Source organism: Charadrius vociferus, unplaced genomic scaffold (genome assembly GCF_000708025.1).
Source record: "Charadrius vociferus isolate BGI_N301 unplaced genomic scaffold, ASM70802v2 scaffold549, whole genome shotgun sequence".
Classification (NCBI taxonomy): Eukaryota; Metazoa; Chordata; class Aves; order Charadriiformes; family Charadriidae; genus Charadrius; species Charadrius vociferus.
This window is the reverse complement of record NW_009650103.1, coordinates 3,113,438-3,131,339: the sequence shown is the minus strand read 5'-3', so window position 1 is coordinate 3,131,339 and position 17,902 is coordinate 3,113,438. Positions and strand designations below refer to the sequence as shown.

At 38.4% G+C, this 17,902-nt stretch overlaps 1 protein-coding gene across 1 annotated transcript in view; it reads left to right on the top strand.

Moving 5' to 3' along the window:
* Nucleotides 1-3,808: 3,808 nt before the first annotated feature.
* TRAF1 (TNF receptor-associated factor 1) overlaps nucleotides 3,809-17,902 on the top strand; it is a 31,881-nt gene continuing 17,787 nt past the window's right edge. Inside the window, exons 1-3 of the mRNA XM_009892347.1 lie at nucleotides 3,809-3,853; nucleotides 5,526-5,624; nucleotides 17,429-17,779. Coding sequence (XP_009890649.1) covers nucleotides 3,809-3,853; nucleotides 5,526-5,624; nucleotides 17,429-17,779 — 495 coding nt within the window. The remainder of the gene's footprint in view (nucleotides 3,854-5,525; nucleotides 5,625-17,428; nucleotides 17,780-17,902) is intronic.

Here is a 17,902-nt window from a genome sequence, read left to right as displayed (position 1 = left end):
AAATCTTCCTCTTTTTACCTCAGCTAGTATCCAGGCATTTAGCTTACCATGTTGAGTGACATTTTTCATTCAACATGTGGTTGGAGTAATAGATTTTTAAATTAAACAGTCCTGAAGATTTGCTAAGTTTTAATAAATTAATTTCTTCCAGTCCATATCTGAAATGCAAAAATGCACTTTAACAGTGTAGTGAAACACTGCAATGTGTCTCAAACAAACGGCCTCCAGCCCCTGCAATGGACATGAAACACACAGAAATATGGTTCATATTCTGTAGATTGAAACTGCTATGGGCATCTTAACTCTTTACTTTTTATAAATAAATAAACTGAATTTATGATGTTAAAAAACAGTCAGGAAGACCTTAACCTATACCTGGTGACATTTCAATTATGGAGTGATGCTTATATATGTTGAAGATACTGTTGTTTGCAGAGCATTTTGGCATGGAAGGTTCTCCAGAAAAGTAAAACATTCAATAAGAAGCTTTTTAAAATCTTATTTGTGTGTGAAAGAGAGAACTTTCATTACAAGTTTGTTGAATCTGCACAGACAGTTATTATTTGTGAAGTGGCAGTAGTATATTCAGAGGACTAATAGTGTTTTGTAGGGAATTTTTTCAAGAAGAGCCAACAGAATGATTTGGACATGCCATGACAGTTTTTCTGATGAGACAAAAAGCATTTTTCTGAAGTGCTGCATAGGTATGCTGCAAAAGCAAAGCTATGTTTCATAAAAACCTTGATATTTTGCAAATAATGAAGTCACGCAATAATTTTCCACTCATCTCAAACTTAGGAAGAATTTAGTTTACATAAGGATTTTTTTTCAGTCTGTTATGTATATTAAAACAAGTTGAGCAGTCCGCTACCTTGTCCTCCTTGCTTATGTTAGATAGAAGAGTGCTGATTGTTTTGCTTATATGTCTTCAAATCAGGCCTGTTATGATGAAAAAAATTAATGTGCTTCTGCTTTATAAGAGGTATTTTTTAATTAATACCAATACTCAGAATACAGTAACTATTTTGTAATTTGCATGTTCACAAAGGTGGAATTGCCTGTGATGTATTTGTCTGCAAAACCATTATCAAGAAAACTTCATCTTTTCTTGATTTTTAGATTTCAAAAGTACAAATTATACTCTCTTGCAGGTGATTGAGTATCTTAATAATATGACAAAAATCCCATCACACTAATGTAAATGTTGTTACCTCAAGGTTAAAAGAAGGCAGTGTTAAACCAAGTATTAAAAAGAAAATAGTCATGCTGCTACAATGAAAACGCAAGTGTGTGATACGGGGGAATCCCAATGCGAGAGATTTAATCTAGTCTTTCCCCTTGCTGATGATGTGCTAAGAATTTCAGTCATTAACCAGTTTGGTAAGTCCTCTTTCCAGGCACTGTTAATTATTATTTGTTATATGAGATATTTCAACCAATTTTAAATACTTTTGATATTCCTGCATTTGGTGTTATTTCTGACAGATAGTGTTGGTATGTCACCCATCTGTGGAGAGAAAATAGACTATTTTAAAAGTAGTAGGATGTTTCTCACTGCTTGTATTTTAGGAAGACTGTATTTTGGCTATTAACTCTCCAGTCTTGGTAAAAATTCTATGAACAATTGTGATAATAAATAACAATAGCATAAGTTAAATTACAATAATATTCAGAACTCACGTGGAATTATATTTTGTTAGTATTCTTAATGGAACACACTTTAACGTTAGTTTAAAGAAAGCCCAGGTATGTTCATGGCATTTTATCATGTATAAAAGCTTGCTTTCCAGAGAGATAATGCTTCTTTACTTTTGAAAAGTCCTTTGCCAGGAGAAATGACTCCCCTTTTTATTTAGGCATGAGTATTTCTCACTGTCTATTAAGGAGTATACACAGCTCTTGAAACACTCCCAGTTTTCCACTGTGACAGAAACAGCAGAGGGAGCACAAGAACATAACTTTCATATAGGTTCTATAAATATTCCATAAATACTAGTACTTTACTTCTCCCCCCAAAAAAAAAATCTTTTAAAAGACATTTTTCAAAAGTTTGTCTACTGAAAATGCTGCATTCATTTCCTAGTGGATGGAAAAAATATGTATTTTAATGTGTAGTGCCATATTAAATACATGTCTGCTGGCAAAATTTTTTTCTTCATGTCACCCAAATTATTTGTCAAAGAAATTTGCCTGCAAGACAGTAACGACCCCACAATCTCTGAGATTCTTGGACAAATTTTAGATTTACCAGAGACGTTATCATAGTCAGGGCTGCGTGATAAAGTTCGGTCAGAGGATGCAAAGTCTTTTCTGATCAGCCTAGAGTTCTGAGCAGAAGAGAGGCTGTAAGTGGCGATACAACCAATAGGTCGGGGTGCAGTACTCATTTTAAGAATTGCATAATTACCTCATTTCTGCCCATGGAGAAATGTGATATTTGAGAACTCAGAATGGGAAATGTACTTCAGTGCTGCTTCCTGCCTTTTACAGAGATAACGTAGTCTAAATGCAGCTTAAAACCACAGAAATAAGGAAATTCAGCCTAACAAAGTCCTACTTTTCTTGTATTAACCTGTGCATTTTCTGGCAAGTGCATTATGTACCTGGTAACATGTAGGGAGTGACACTCAAGCTACAAGGTAAAACATGTTACATGAAACAGGAGATGTTTTAATTTTAGAATTACCTGGAATTTGTGATTTTAGTATAGAGGGTATTTTGGCAGACTGGGTTACTGGGTGGTTTAATTTTATATGGTCAGCTAGCTTCAAAAGCTTCCTACCACTGTGTACATTGTGCTGATAATGACATTGTGAGTTTCTCAAAATTGTTAGTCTTGCAGTAAAAGACATTGATCTACAAGCATAAATAGGGATGCTTAATGTCATTCGTTTGCATGAAGAAATCTTGCAATGCTGAAAAGTATTGGTAGCAAAATACGTGCAGTAGCAGCCCAGAGAAACAACATGTAAACTAATAAAACCTGTGTTAAATAGATATGAGGAACAGAAATTAGGGAAATGAAAAACAATAAAACAAAATCTAGAACCATAGAAGGGCAACCTGTTTCTAAATTCATAAAAGAGCTAACCATAGTAGTTTTTGGTTTGCAGTGCTGCCTTTTCACTCTTACACTCCTTCAGCCTGTCTCTTCTGTCTTGAAATCTCTGTTCCTGTAAACCTGTAGCTATGGAGGAGGAGTTACCAGAACAAGATTTCTGAGTCAGGTCCCTGAGACTCTATTTTTAGGGCAACATATGGACTGATGCCTATTAGAGAATACCACTTACTGCTTTTTTCGTCTTTCCTCTTCATTTGGTTCATGTCTTCACAATTCAAATTTGTATGGTTCGGGAATGACCAAGTCATTATTTTTCCAGCCTTCTCGTTGGTTTGGTTAAGTAAATTCTTACTGTGGTCCTTAAATTTTTGATCTGCATTTAAGTATGCTATTAGTGCATGTTGATTGACTGGCCATTTATTTTAGTGTATGCCCAATGATAAATCTTTTTCATTTTTTTGTTGTTTTTTTTTCTTTTCTTCAGGATCATCTTAACGTCTGCAGTTTACTTAGAAGTATAACAGCAAAACCAGTGATGGCTTTAGACTAAAGTTTTCAGTTTTTCTTCATAAGTGATCATACTACAGCACCTCTGTGTTTGGAAGATCTGATGTCAAGCATCAGTACATAAGCCATGAGTAGCTCACATGCTCCCGAAGGACCTATGGAAAAGTACACAAATAATGCTTCTTCCGTATACATTTGTCCTCTGTGCATAATGTTTCCGCAGAATCCAGCACAGATACCATGTGGGCACAGTTACTGTATGTCCTGTGTCATCTGGTTATTAAGGTAATTCTATCATACAAAACAATGGTATTAAGTATTTCCAGTATTCATTAGTCACAGAATCATAGAATAGTTTGGGTGGGAAGGGACCTTTAAAGGTCACATAGTCCAACCCCCCTGCCACGAGCTTAGACCAGGTTGCTCAGAGCCCCGTCCAACCTGACCTTGAATGTTTCCAGGGATGGGGCATCTCCCATCTCTTTGGGAAACCTGGGCCAGTGTTTTGCCGCTCTCAGTGTAAAAAATTTCTTCCTTATATGTAGTCTAAATCTTCTCTCCTTTAGTTAAAAAACATTACCCCTTGTCCTATCGCAACAGGCCCTGCTAAGAAGTTTGTCCCCATCTTTCCTGTAGACCCCCTTTAAGTACTGGAAGGCCGCAATAAGGTCTCCCCGGAGCTTTCTTTTATGCTCAGTCCCGGTGGAGGAGCTGGAGGTTAAACAGGTGTGAAGAGAGTCTTGCTCTTCTGCTATTATGGATAATCTTTGCCTGCTGGTATAAAATTATGTTTGTACGGCTTTGTAAATATATTCAGCCACTTCATATGCCCTCTGTGAAAGAAACTATTTTATTACATAGACTTTCCTTTTGTTCTCTTTTTTGAATTCCTGTATTTCCATTCCCGACACTAACTGATGCTATTTTTATGCTCTGCTTTCTTGTTTAAAAAAACCCAACAAAACAAACCTAAATAATATGCGTGCCATTCCTTACTTATATTTTAAGAAACAGTGGACTGAATCAACGTCTACTATAACTTAGGTGGGTTTACTAGAAATGTTACTTTGGCATTTGATGACTGAATTTGAGTTAAAAAGCTTGCCTTGCCTCCAGGAAAGTGACAGATGAAGGGCCAAATTTCCTTCTCACAGCTCCTGGCACAAATCAGCTTGGTTCTCAGTGGAACTGAGAAGAGAGTTTGATACAAAGTACAGTTGCACACATTTTTATTTTTATTGAATAGTTGCCCAAAAGTAGCACATCTAATAATTTTAAAATTACTGTTTTCCCTCTCTCTTAGGAATATCCCTGATCCAGAGTGTTTAATATGTGGTAAGAAGATAGTCACAGATGATGCAATTTTTAGTTTTGGCTCTGTGAGTATTATTTTTTTTAATCCTCGAAACTTTTCTAAGAAGCATAAGAAGATAACACTGTATCCAATAATAACTGGATGTAAACTCAAATTGCAGAGAGAAGTACACTTAACACTTAGTGAGGTTGTCTAGCAGTCCACCTTTAAACATTTCTACTTCTGAACTGTACAATATAGTTGTGACGATAACTGTGTATTATGAGACCTACTTATGTCTCAAGAATGATATACCTTCTCATAAACCCCTGTTTCTCACATCTAATTATAAACACAGAGATATTGGTTCAACTATCCCTGGTAAGGTGGAACTTGAAGATTTCTTTAAAGCACAATGATGTCATTGTATGAAAAACACCAAATTACATTCAGATGTCAAAGCCATGGGTCATAGTTCTAAGATATCTGTTAGTTAAAATCATTCCCATTCTTATTGCATGGATTAGCTAATATGGCTTTTAAGAACTTTAATTCAGACTCTGCCTATATCATTAACATACCCTTGCTCTGGCATGTGGTTACTAGTGTTTACGAGATTTGCATCAATCTGTTTACTGATTTTGTGTTCACATTATGTGCTAGATAAAACCAGATGAAACCAAGAGCGAGGAGATTGAGAGAATTATAGCCAAGGGCATGAACAAGAATTTTCTTCATTCGCGTCAATCAAATCCATATAAGGTAAGTCATAGTTAACATCTAGAAGAACAATGTAAGAAATAATATTTAATATGAATGGGTTACAAGTAATTCTGCATTGCATAGGAGAATTTCCTATGACCAGCGGGACTAAATCGTCTCACAAGGCTGTTGATGGCTTCTGTTGCAATTTTAAGGGTTCAAGGATTTTCTTTACCTTTTCCAGCTGACACTCTAGAGCACCCTGAATATCATATATGCTTAATATCAAACTGGTACACAGTATAACACTGTGTAAAAGGACAGGTTTTTGTTTCTGTCTTCTACACAGCAGGGTGGGATTTTTATTTTTTTTTGCATAAGCAACATTTAACCTGAAAAAAATCTTAAACATTCCAGTGTTAGAATGTCTGGTTTTTTACATCTGTAAATCTCAAAGGGCTTTACAAAGACTAAAAAAGAATTGTTATTACTGTGATGCATCTAGTACTTAAAATCCAAAACTAGAACAACAAAAAAAATACTAAAAAGAACTTGCAATGGATTAATTTTGTGGGCTCAACGCAGTGAATTATAGATGAGGAAACTGTTTTACCACGAGCAGTCAAATGACTGTCTTAAGGCTACAGACCAGGCCAGTTGCAGAACAGGAACAGTGACTAAAGAATCCTGACATTTAATGCGAGTTTATCAGACCACAGTGACTCTGGAGAAAAAAGAAAGAGAATACAACAGAGGAGATGGCTACCTAAGCAAAACAAACATGTTCTGCTCTTTCCTCTCTGTGTCAAAAAGGCTCACATGAGTGACGAGTAATATTTTAAGATCAGGCACCAAAATACATTTTCTCATTAACTGCTAATGGCAAAACAGAGACATCTGAAAGAATGTTGACTTTATCAAGCGATCTTAAATGAAATTACAAAGACCAATACAGTCTTTATGGGTTGGGCGAAACAAACCTTGGGTCCTGTGAGCTTATTCAGAAGTGTAATTTTTGAAATTTAAATTATACTTCAAAAAACTTAAAAGACAAGGAACATGTCTGATTTTCACAGGTGACTTGTGAATTTTAAGTTCTATTGATTTTTAGTGAGACAGACTACAAAAAAGCTTCAGACTACTCCTGAAGACCTAGGAACCTAATTTAAAAATTACATATAAAAATGCTGCACTTAAGTATCAAACTAGCAGTCCTTAGTTTTAAAAAAGTCTTTAATCTTATTTGTTGTGTCTCTGTTTCCATACAGAATTATCCAATATATCATTGAGGTCATTAAAATATTTTAAATGTGTGTATTTTGTATGTGTATATTTTTATATATATTTAGGCACATGTGGTACGGAGGTGTGTATATATACCAGTGTAGGAAGATTTACCTTCCTCATGTGGCCTGGCACGACTTTCATATGAAAACCATGTGGGGGAAAGGTACATCTATGTCTTCATCTGTTTCACACATGCAAATTATGTTGGCAGATTTCCATCAGATCTAGTTAGTAAGACAAGCGAAGATGGAAATGACAGGGGATTGATTTTAGAATCTGGTGTGCTAACCTTAGTGACTTGCAGTTGGAGAGTTCTGAGGTACAAAGCAACTCACAGGATTAATCCCAGCAAAAATGGAAATTCTTGGAATAATCACAGCTTAGCTGACTCATCTGTATTATGAAATGGAAATTATTTCAAAGCACATTCTGCACTTCCATGCTTACTGGGGATTCTGGACATCAGAAAGGTCCTTTTATATCTGAATTGTACACAATGTTTTTCTATTCCTTGGTTGTTTATATACAGGGTGTGCAAGTCTCCAAATGTTCCAGGCTTTGAATCAGAGGCTAATAGCTTTAGTGGTTCAGAAAAACATGCATTTGACTGCTACACTTTTGTAGTCTACCCAAAGGCCAGCCAGCCTCTGTATGTGCGATTACTGCTCTGCTTACATATTAATGCACTTGCCCAGAAAGCTGTGTGCTTTAGTCCAAATTTATTCTCACATCTCCTAGAACAGAGGTGACTGGCCTCGTCTGTCAATTCTGGCGAGATACCAAGGGCCATGTGTAAACAGGATTTTTATTGTCATTTAGTGACATAGCATATAATAGAAAAACTAGCCTCCAAGGTGAACTTCAGAGTTGCTCCTAGTGATATGCACAGGTAAACTCTTAAAGCAGGACCCACTAAACTCAAATAAATGAGTTTGGCATTATACTTTTATTCATTTTTAATATATTTCCCAGATCAGCCTTTGAATAAGAAAATTAATCAGATGCCATTCTAATGTTATTCTCCCTGAATACTCTTGGCAGATATGTCAGACCTGAATTGGTTGGATTCCTGAGATAACAACTATCCTAAGGGTTAATATTATGTCAGCCTTTTTGTTATTTTTAAAAATATTTATTTCTGTAAGTTTCCATTTCTATTTTGCTGATTTTTAGATAGCTAAGTGTCACAAAATGAACTGATTTCTCTCTTCACGTCATTGCAACCAGAAATTAATCTATTGATCCAAGCTAGTAAGTGACTTGAATAGACCAAATTCCACCCTATTATGCCTAGCGACACATGAAACCCGCACTCTTTTGGTCTGGTCGTGAAAGCCGCTGTGCTGGGTCTAACTACTGTGACTAATTTAGGAAGAGAGCCAAATGGTGCCATTCTCTGGCCATTGCTTTACTAGCAGTGCAGAAACAATTTTGTGTATATAATCTTTCAGGGTATGCCACAAGCTCTAAGTAGCCTTAGCCAGATGAGTTCTCTCACCAAGTTTTTTTTTTAATTAGGAATACCCTACAATTTTAGAATAATGCTAAATCCCTGTAGCAGATTAAAATTCTTGCATTTTAATACCTCCATACTTTTAAGTGACTGTTGTAATTCTTTCTTGGCTGATCTGAAAACATACTGTATTAAACACCAGGTGAAAGAGAAAACCGCTTACATGAGCTAGTGGGATGCAAACGCAAGTCCCAGTTATGACATAATTTTTATTTTGTTATGATGGTACACTCAGAATCTGAAATCATCTGGAAATGGAGAAATACTCACTTGATCACACTGAATTGTTTGTTCAGTGTATTTGGGAAATGTAAACCCAGAATATCACACCAAAATTACTTTCTATCTTTGTATGTTTCATCTTTGATGAAAATGTTCAAAATAGGCAGAGCCCCTCTTCTGAATCAGCAGGTGGGATCCTGCATTGGGTGGAGCAACACAAAATCCTAGAGTTGAATCCTTAGCAAGATTTCTTTCGAGTTCAAAAATCTTTTTTCATAAATAATCTCAAACTCTTATTTCCAAAAACAAAGAGTTGTGGAATCTACTGACAGGGGTCACTAGATTCATTTATAGTAGGGGTGTGGAAGAGATGACTGAAAACATACTAAGAAAATCCTTTTTTTTCTTTTGAGTGAATATTATTTTGTAATTTAAAAAAATCACACTCTCTCTGAGAGCTGCCAATTTGGTGTTCATCCATCATGAGTTGTCTCACTTGACCCTACCTACAGAGGCTTATTTTCAGACTATATAAATGTTAATGTTTATGCATGTCTAATTCTTACAACACAACACACTGAAATTTGGCATGGCCATCAGTTATTTTCCAGTAAAAAAACACCTTATAGGAGTTACATATGCTTTCAATTTTTAAGATATTTAATAATGTTTTCACCTCTAATTAGGAGAAATATCTGGGTTTGGCTCTTTCATTCTCCTGGGAACTAAGAGTTTGGTTTTGCCAGTTGCTGGGTCATTACAAAATTCCATTCCTCGTGTTAAATTTTGCTTTTAAGTTCTGAATGAACTTGGAATTTGGATACATATTTAAACATTAACTGATTTCCTGGAAAATACTAAACTGAATTAAATGCCACAACTATCATAAAAAGAACATTCAAGTTCAGAAAACGACAGCAAAGAAATCTTGAGTAAAGATTGCTATATTCAAACCTTTCTTTTCTAACCCAAGAAATATTTGTTACACACAGGTGGCTATTTATAAAATACTTATATTTGCCCATGTTCATAGCCAGAAGTCATGAAATGCAGACTATTCCTAAGGTGCCGCAGTTCACACTCTATTTCCTTTATTGATTTGCTACTTGACAACTAAAATGGCAATTTCTTTTGCAAGTAAAGCAAGCAAAAAGTTATATCTGATGCACTTTGAATCAGCTGAGATATTAAACAACAAAAATTGGGGTTTACAATGGAAAATCAATTTTTTTCATAATGACAGCAGCCCCGCTGGCGCCAGTTAAAAGTAGTCCAAAAGAAACAGAGAGAGGTTCAGAGTCTGGGTTTAGTACACTGCAAGCCGGACCTGTCACGGACTTGCATTGTCTAATTTGGCTTTACAAGAGTAACCTCAGCAGAGCATTCTTTCCACGGGATATTATATGTTCTCTGCAATTTATATTGTGAGGCCATGGAGCACATCCACAGCTAATGCAGATCAGTGTTGCTGCAATTATTTTGGAGGAGCTATACTTTTTATACTTCATATCTAGATCTGTAGATACAGCACTTCTTTAACGGAATCACAAAAAGTAAATGTCAAAATTTCTCTCCAAAGAGAAAATATTTTATAAACGTCTCACACATCTATACATGAGGAGACTTACAATTGACTATGCCAGTTTATACCTGCTGGAATGTGATTTACAATATATAGGCATAAATGCTGGTGTTGGTGACAGCCTGGGCATAAACTGCAGCTGTAACTGCAGACTGGCACTCACTACGTGCCCGCATTGTCTGTCTCTGCCAGACTCTGATTAGCCAGTTTTCCGTCATTATTTATAAAAAGCAACATGCCATAAAAATATCATTTTCACTGCCCAAATCATAAAATTTTCCATAAAAGCCTACTGCTGTTGGGTCCCAGGTCCTAGGGAATATTCAGCCTCAGGCTCTGACAGCTAGGTAGAAATGGGTATTAGTTTCCACCATTAGTGTAATTCCAAAAATTTGGACTCACCAGTCTATGCAATATTAAAAGGCGTTTTGTTTCTAGCCCCAGTTACTTGGGATGTGTTCAAATAGTATGCATTGAGTAATTGTTTTAAGTAACGTTTGCAGTTGCTTTTAGTGCAAAGGGGAGTGATCCAGAGATAACAGTTAATAAAATGGGACTGGAAGTCCGGAGCTCTGTTTTGGTCCCGATTTTCACTGAACTTTCACCTCCATGCCATGTTCAACAGTGGTTTTGGGAGAACCACTTTGGGTGATAATCACACCATTAATCCCCAGAGTTCAGTGTTTGCTGTCAGGTAAGGGCTTTCAAAGCAGCCAAGAAAAAGCGTTAGCTTGGTGAAGTTTCGAACAGGGTGCAAGGACTCTTGTAAAGACCTGTACGCCCCTTGACAAGAGAAGTCTGGAGATACATTTGTGGCAGAAATTTCGATTCCTGGGATGAATCTCTTTGTACATAGTGACTGAAAAGGCAGCACATGTGGGGGTTTTTCTGCACCAAGAACCTACACAGAGGCAGAGATGTATTTTCACGCTAAAACTTCAAACTCCATGAAACTTGCCCGGCTTGTGGTTATGCACAATTACTCAACCCAGGCTGTCAGGGGAATCTTCTTTCTGTCCCTGGTGTCATTTGTGGCTTCCTATCAAAGCTAAATAACTTCACCATTTCACAGTTTCCGTATGACACTGAAAAAGCCTGGCAGGATCAGCTAAGCTTCTGGTTTGGTCAGGAATCTCAAAAACAGGCCAGGATGAAAAACTTCCCATGGAAACCTGAGGGCTCTAATTAATCTGTGATGTAATTTAACAGGATTCCATGGATTCATACAAGAAATTGGGGGAATGTACCTAAACCCACGTGAGTTCAAATCAAATTCTTAGAAAGCCACGCTCTTGTATATCCCCTATCTGTGTCCACCGGCCCCATGTCCGTGGTGGTCCTGCCAATCTCCATGCCCAGTTCCGAACAGCTCCGGGGTGAGTGCTGGCAGAGGGCAGCCCAGCCCAGAAACGCTCCCCAGGGCCCTGCCTGCCAGTCCTGGGCTTTGAAGCAAAATATTGATGATAAGGGAAAGCATTAGATGTGTTTTTAGATAACTAGATTTAAAAATGCTGAATTTCCTTCCTGCGCAGATCTTGCCACAAAGAAAGTACAACCTTAGTTTGTGAAAACTCACCACAGTTCTGAACTGTTGCACTATGAAGCCAGTCTGTATTTTGATTTCTTCCAGGATGACCCATTGTTACTGAACCTGAACAGATGGGAGCATTCATTTCCTAAGCACTTTGTGCCCCATTCGCTTGCTTTGGGTTTTCGACATCCAATTTGTGATGCAGACGTTTGACATGGAGTTACAAGGTTTGTTTTGTTGGCTGAATTCCAAGGACGCTGCTGGGAATTTGTATGTGATGATGTGCTTTTGGAGTCCCATCACTGGCAAAGCTGCCAAGATACTTGGCCTCGTAAGAGTACTCTTTCTATTCAGGAATTTAAACATTAAGTCTGCTTGCCCCTGTTCAGAATATAGACCTGCCTTTCTCTAAGCCTGCTTTCTCCCACGTCCAACTTTACTTTTTCATACAGGCTTCTCCTATGTTTAAAATATATTTTCCTTTCTCTTTCGAATTTCTCCTTAAAAACGTCTTGGTTTGTGAACACGCAGGAGTTTTCTTTCTGTGGCAGTGTTTTGATGGGGGCTTTGGATTTCTTTACAAGATTCTTTTCCTCCTGTGAAACCTTGGATAACACTTGGAATTTCTGTGTTCCCTGGGTTCCCTGGCTTCCCATAGAGGTACAAATAGACATTGTCAGTGGTGTGGTGGAAATTCTTCAGGTTTCTGAACTATACTGAAGAAGACTATTGGAAAGATAAGCCCAATGCTATTAGTGACTCTACAGTAGCAAAGTGAATTATGGTCTCAGTGGAAGAGATGCAAGTTAGTGCATAGTCAGACTCTTTCTGTTTCTATCACACGTAAAAGAATGTCTAAGAATCTCAATTTTTTTGCTCATATTAGCAAAATGAGTAACTTCTGAAAGGGTTAGTGGAAATTTACCATAGCCTTCACTCTCCCCTCAATTCTTGTCATTAATGAGAATTAATGAAGATATTATTAAAGAAACCTGTTGTTTCCTTTTTCTGTTTCCACTAATTAGTCCTACTCAAATATACTGAGTTTTCTGATAATTATATAGGTTTCTATAAATAATTGTATGGGTTTCTATAGCACGCTGTACAAGTGGCCTGAGCTATCGATAGAATATCCATATTTTGCCAGCTGTTTTATAGTCAAAGGATGTTGAATCTGAACTTGTTTTTTCATGTTTCATCCAGAGCTTTGGACGAGTGTTTTGGCAGGCTTCCTGGTGGGCACAGCTCCCATTCCCAGAGTTCTCTCCAAAGCATTAAGAATGGAAATAAGCAGCTAAGAATTTTCCAGTTTAGATCAGGCTCTGTGTACGTTAAGAGAAACAGAAGCAAAACCACAAGTACTAGCATGAGCCCTTAATGTAGACAGGCTGCTACAGAAAGCAGAGCTAAATCTGGTGAAACTGTCATAAACCGGTCCATGTCGGCTTTACACGTCTGGACCCCGTGTTTGTCCTGACATGGAGACGTAGTCACCGAGACAGGTATACCACCAAGAAGCTTCTTAATGTAAAGAAGGTCTGCCTAGTTAGGTGCCTCTGAAATCAGAGGCAGGGTCAGTAATCTCTTAATGATATGTTACTCTGAAGTGGCATTGCTTATGGAAAGCCATCAAGGCCACTATGAGAGAGAAACACTTTCATTTTCTTTAGCCTCTTCTCTTGAGGGTGTTTCCTTGGCTTGTACTGTGGAAACTACGTTAGTGAGTGACTGAAATAAGATAAATCATAGAATCACAGAATGGGTTAGGTTGGAAGGGACCTTGAAGACCATCTCATTCCAACCCCCCTGCCATAGGCAGGGACACCTCCCACTAGACCGGGTTGCTTATAGTGTCCATTTTATGGGTGCTTTTTTTCTGACAAATGTTGAAGAGGTGCTCCAGAACATCTATTATTTGGAAAATAAATAAATAAATTAAGAGGAAGCTGAGTAGAATACTATGTCACAGAGAATATGATCTGGAAAAAATCTTGAGGCAGAGCTGGGATGAAGAAAAAAAATATTGATTCCTGATGTCTCTTTCAGGATTACAGTCCAACTCTTATGGAAGTTAGTGGGAAACTTTCCATCTCCTGTAATACGCGTTGGGCTGGGTTCTCAGGGTATCACCATAACAAAGCAGAGCTACAACTGGTAGTAGGCACAGGCAGATATAACCAAAACATTTTAAAAGATTTTATTGTGGACAAGAGATTGAATTGTGGCAAAGCTGTCAAGTGTGCTGAGGATAACAATATATCAAATTTCACGATTCTTCATGTTGTTTTTTTTTAATCTTGAAGATGAATTGATGAAATCTCACAGCTACTCTGTTGTGCTCCTATTTCCTGGGTAGCTTAAGTGAGAAAAGAAGTTAAAGAACTACTTAATATTAGAGCTATGAACAGGCATGAATCTTGACTTGGAGCACTCGGCTCCAGTTCCTAGAAGTACTGCATCTCATGGGGACTGGATCTTTTACTAACAAGTTTTCCTTCCTGTGTTTTACCAATTTTTCATGGTTTCCTAGAACATGTGCACATTTCCAGATAATTTATACTAACTGAAAATTATGTCTTCATAGAATGAGACATCCCTATCTCAAGCATCTCTCTGAAACGAGACTCTCAGCCCTGGAAATACTACTTGCACTTTAACTACAGTCTTTAAAACACTTAGCATCTGAGCCTAAATTCCATACTTCAATGTGCTAAGAAATCTGTTTCATTAAAAATCTCAAGCCCTCAGATTAATTTAAAAAGATATTACTCATATTAAATATATTCCCCTATGAGGTTTTTTTCTTGGATGTAAAAATGATCATTCACCTTAAATAGTAACACAGTGCACTGCAATGCTAAGCACTGGGGGAATGGCTGTACAATAAAGTCAAGCTTCAAATTTTAATCTCTTTCTGAGCCACATCCTGTTTTCGGTTAACTGATCTCATATGGGGGAAATTTACCAGAGGAAATATCTCTAGTTTGGAAAGTACCAAAAACTTATCTTTAGTTTCTTTGTGTAATTCAGCACCTTTTAAGACAGAGGTGTAATACTTTTGAGAAGTCTCAAAGCAACAGAAAAGGGGCAAGATAACAGCACAGAAAGGAGGAGGCATATAGGCGCAGAACAGAAACTGACCCACTGGTCTAACATTGCTCTTTCTGAAATTATTAACTCACACATCTTGACATTCCAAAAGCTTAAGCTTTTTTAAACTTTTTCAGAAACTAACTCGCATCCTGGCAGAAACTGCCTGTGCCAGATTAATTTGCCATGAATTTTAACAACCTTAATCATCAAATAATGAAAGCAAATGTTTCAGGCTGTAAGGATGAAGGACTGAGACTGTATCACACTTTCCCCATAGACTTTAAACTTTAGTTAATATACGGCCCTGGTGACTCTGCACTTAGAGCATCTACAATACGCTTACAGCACAGAGAAGTAGAGAGAAGGAAGTGCAAATGAAGAGACATTACATGTGATTCTGCTAGTATTAGTAGGGAAAGTCTTCTCACTCACATAGGTGGATGTTGACATTTAAATTGGAAGCCTTAAAAACAACTTTAGTAATCATAGAATCACAGAGTGGTTTGGGTTGGAAGGGATCTTTAAAGGCCATCCAGTCCTACCCCCTGCCATGAGCAGGGACATCTTTGACTCGACCAGGTTGGTCAGAGCCCCGTCCAGCCTGACCTGGAATGTTTCCAGGGATGGGGCATCTCCCACCTCTCTGGGCAACCTGGGCCAGCGTCTCACCACCCTTAGTGGTGAATAAAATAAAATTTAATAAAACTGACATCCTTTTCCTCTTCCACAATTTCATCGCCAAATCTTATTAGCATCCTAGCTCTTAACAAAGGCTACACGTGCAGGTACCATGGCTGTACGCGATCAGATAATTGCACACCCCCGTTGCTAAATTAGTCATTTTCCTGTGCTGTGTCAGCATTACCGAACTGCACACGATGCTTTTCATCTGCTGAGATCCAAGTGTTTTACAAAAGGAAGCAACTGTTTTTCCCTCTTTACAGAGGAAGGTGGAAGCATTTACCAGGCCAGTGGTTTGTCCACCACCACTCCAGTGCTGTATGGCAGTAAGCGAGACGGATACCCTAAAACTGGCTCTGCAATTGGCTCCACCAGGCTTGTGCTTACTTCCCACTATAACGACACTTTCCTTCGCATCATCATTTTCAAACTTTTAAAACTTCAGAAAAAAAAATAAATAATCACATCTATTGTCAAAGGCCTGCCTAATTCAAGAGAAAGTAAAGAAAGGATTTTTTGACAAAGTGAAGGATCAAATCCTTCTTTTGGAAAGAGTCTCGCGTCCCGATTCCTGTGGGACTACAGGATGGAACTGAAAATAGCATTCGGCCCAGAGGTGAATTTTTAATAAAACAGTTAAAGAAATTCTGGCCATAAATGTAGGAAACTTTTAGCATAAACTGCTTGCAAGAATGGAAGTTTTATTATTAAAAATCCTGGCCACCAGAAGATGGTCATTATTTGTCTCCAAGTCCCACGAAGGAACTAGCAAACAGCTGTGACAAGAGATGCCCCACACAGCACATGCGTGCAGCGTGTTCTGTTACACACAGCAGGGCTTGAGAGGGTCCAGGAAACCAGGCAGCTCCCTGCCTTTAAGAGAGCAGGTACATTCTTACTGTGTTCTGAGTACATTTTTAATATTTCCTGTTACTTTCAATTTACCGCAAAGATGATTGAAATTTGCAACCTCGATTATTTCGTATAAACATTTTTCATCTTGTTTTTTGGTAATATTATGGGTTTTTTAGCCTCTATTCTGCAAACAGTGCCAGGCTCGGTGCTTATAATATCCTCACCGTACTGTATACTTACAAAAGTAATTTTTCCTGTATGTACATAGACTTCCAGTATATCACCTCTATAAAGGAGAGATACATCCCACCCATGGGCCTGGCGATCTTTTTAGAGGTTTTTCCTTAGGTGTATTTGGTTTTAAACTAAACTGCCCTTTCTAAGTCCAGAAAAATGTTTATTCTTGCTTTGTTTGAAATTGTCCTTTTGAGACAAAAAGGTAGCAGTTTAATGGATTTTTTTTTTTATGGGAAATCATGAATAAACACAGTATGAGTGTAGCAGAGGAACACATGAAAAAGAATAATGTGATATCATACAGGCAAACATAAGGGCTGAGTCACAGACAGCTGTGTGAGCGGAGTTTATGGATATTCTTCACTTCTTCATGAAAACGTGAACATAGCTGTTTATAACAAAGTGAGGAGAAAACAGTTCTGGAATTAATTCCAGTATTTCTCTTAGCAATGCAACAAAGCACTACAGCATATACTTCACTTACTTGAAGGAGCACTGTGTATTGCTCCCAGAAGCTGCCCTCCTTCCCACCTCTTATTCAATATAGTCTGTGTGGTATATTGTATTTGCTAATCTGTACCCATGTCAGGGGGCAGTCACCCCAGGCAGCTGTTCCAGATGTGGAACTGTTATGTGCACACACACAGCACAGGAAGGCGTTGGACTTCAGGCAGACACTCGCTGGTGAATAACCACCTCCCCATCAGCTTCCCGGCAGTCGCAGGGCGCCTGGATGGGAACGCTGTTGTAAATGCAGCAGAGTAACGAGCCAAGTGAAGCATCTAGAGAACCACCTCCACTTTTTATTTTTAATTTTCAGCTAGCACTCACCCCCTGTGGTATTCCCCAATTTTCTTTCACAGGGAAGAGCTGAAGAGATTTGCATCTGCGACTTTCTCTCTTCTGACCCAATCCCAGTAGACAGGGTTGCAGCATGTGATTTCATAGTGAATTTGTCAGGGGGAAAAGAGGACCTTCTGCTGAGAGCGAAACTTTCTTTTGTGGAAATCTTTACGGCACGCCAGCATCTTAAAAGGATTTGCATGCATTACTTCACTCGCCTTGCGTTAGCCTCGTGTTGTGAGCAACCTCTGCGCCTGGGGGCAGCCGGAGGGACCCCCGCAGGGTTCCGGGGGACAGCCGAGCCCCGGGCGGCGGGTTCCCCCCGGCACACACAGGTGCGAGAGCGCACTCTCCGCGGTAACGGGCTCTGGGTAGGCAGAGCCTCTGTGCGAGCTGCCGGTCACCGGCTCAGATGGCCGCAACCACACCCGTGTGAGGAACCCGCTAAGCGCACAGATTCTCCCATTCAGCTTCCCGGGGGGGGGGGTTTGCTG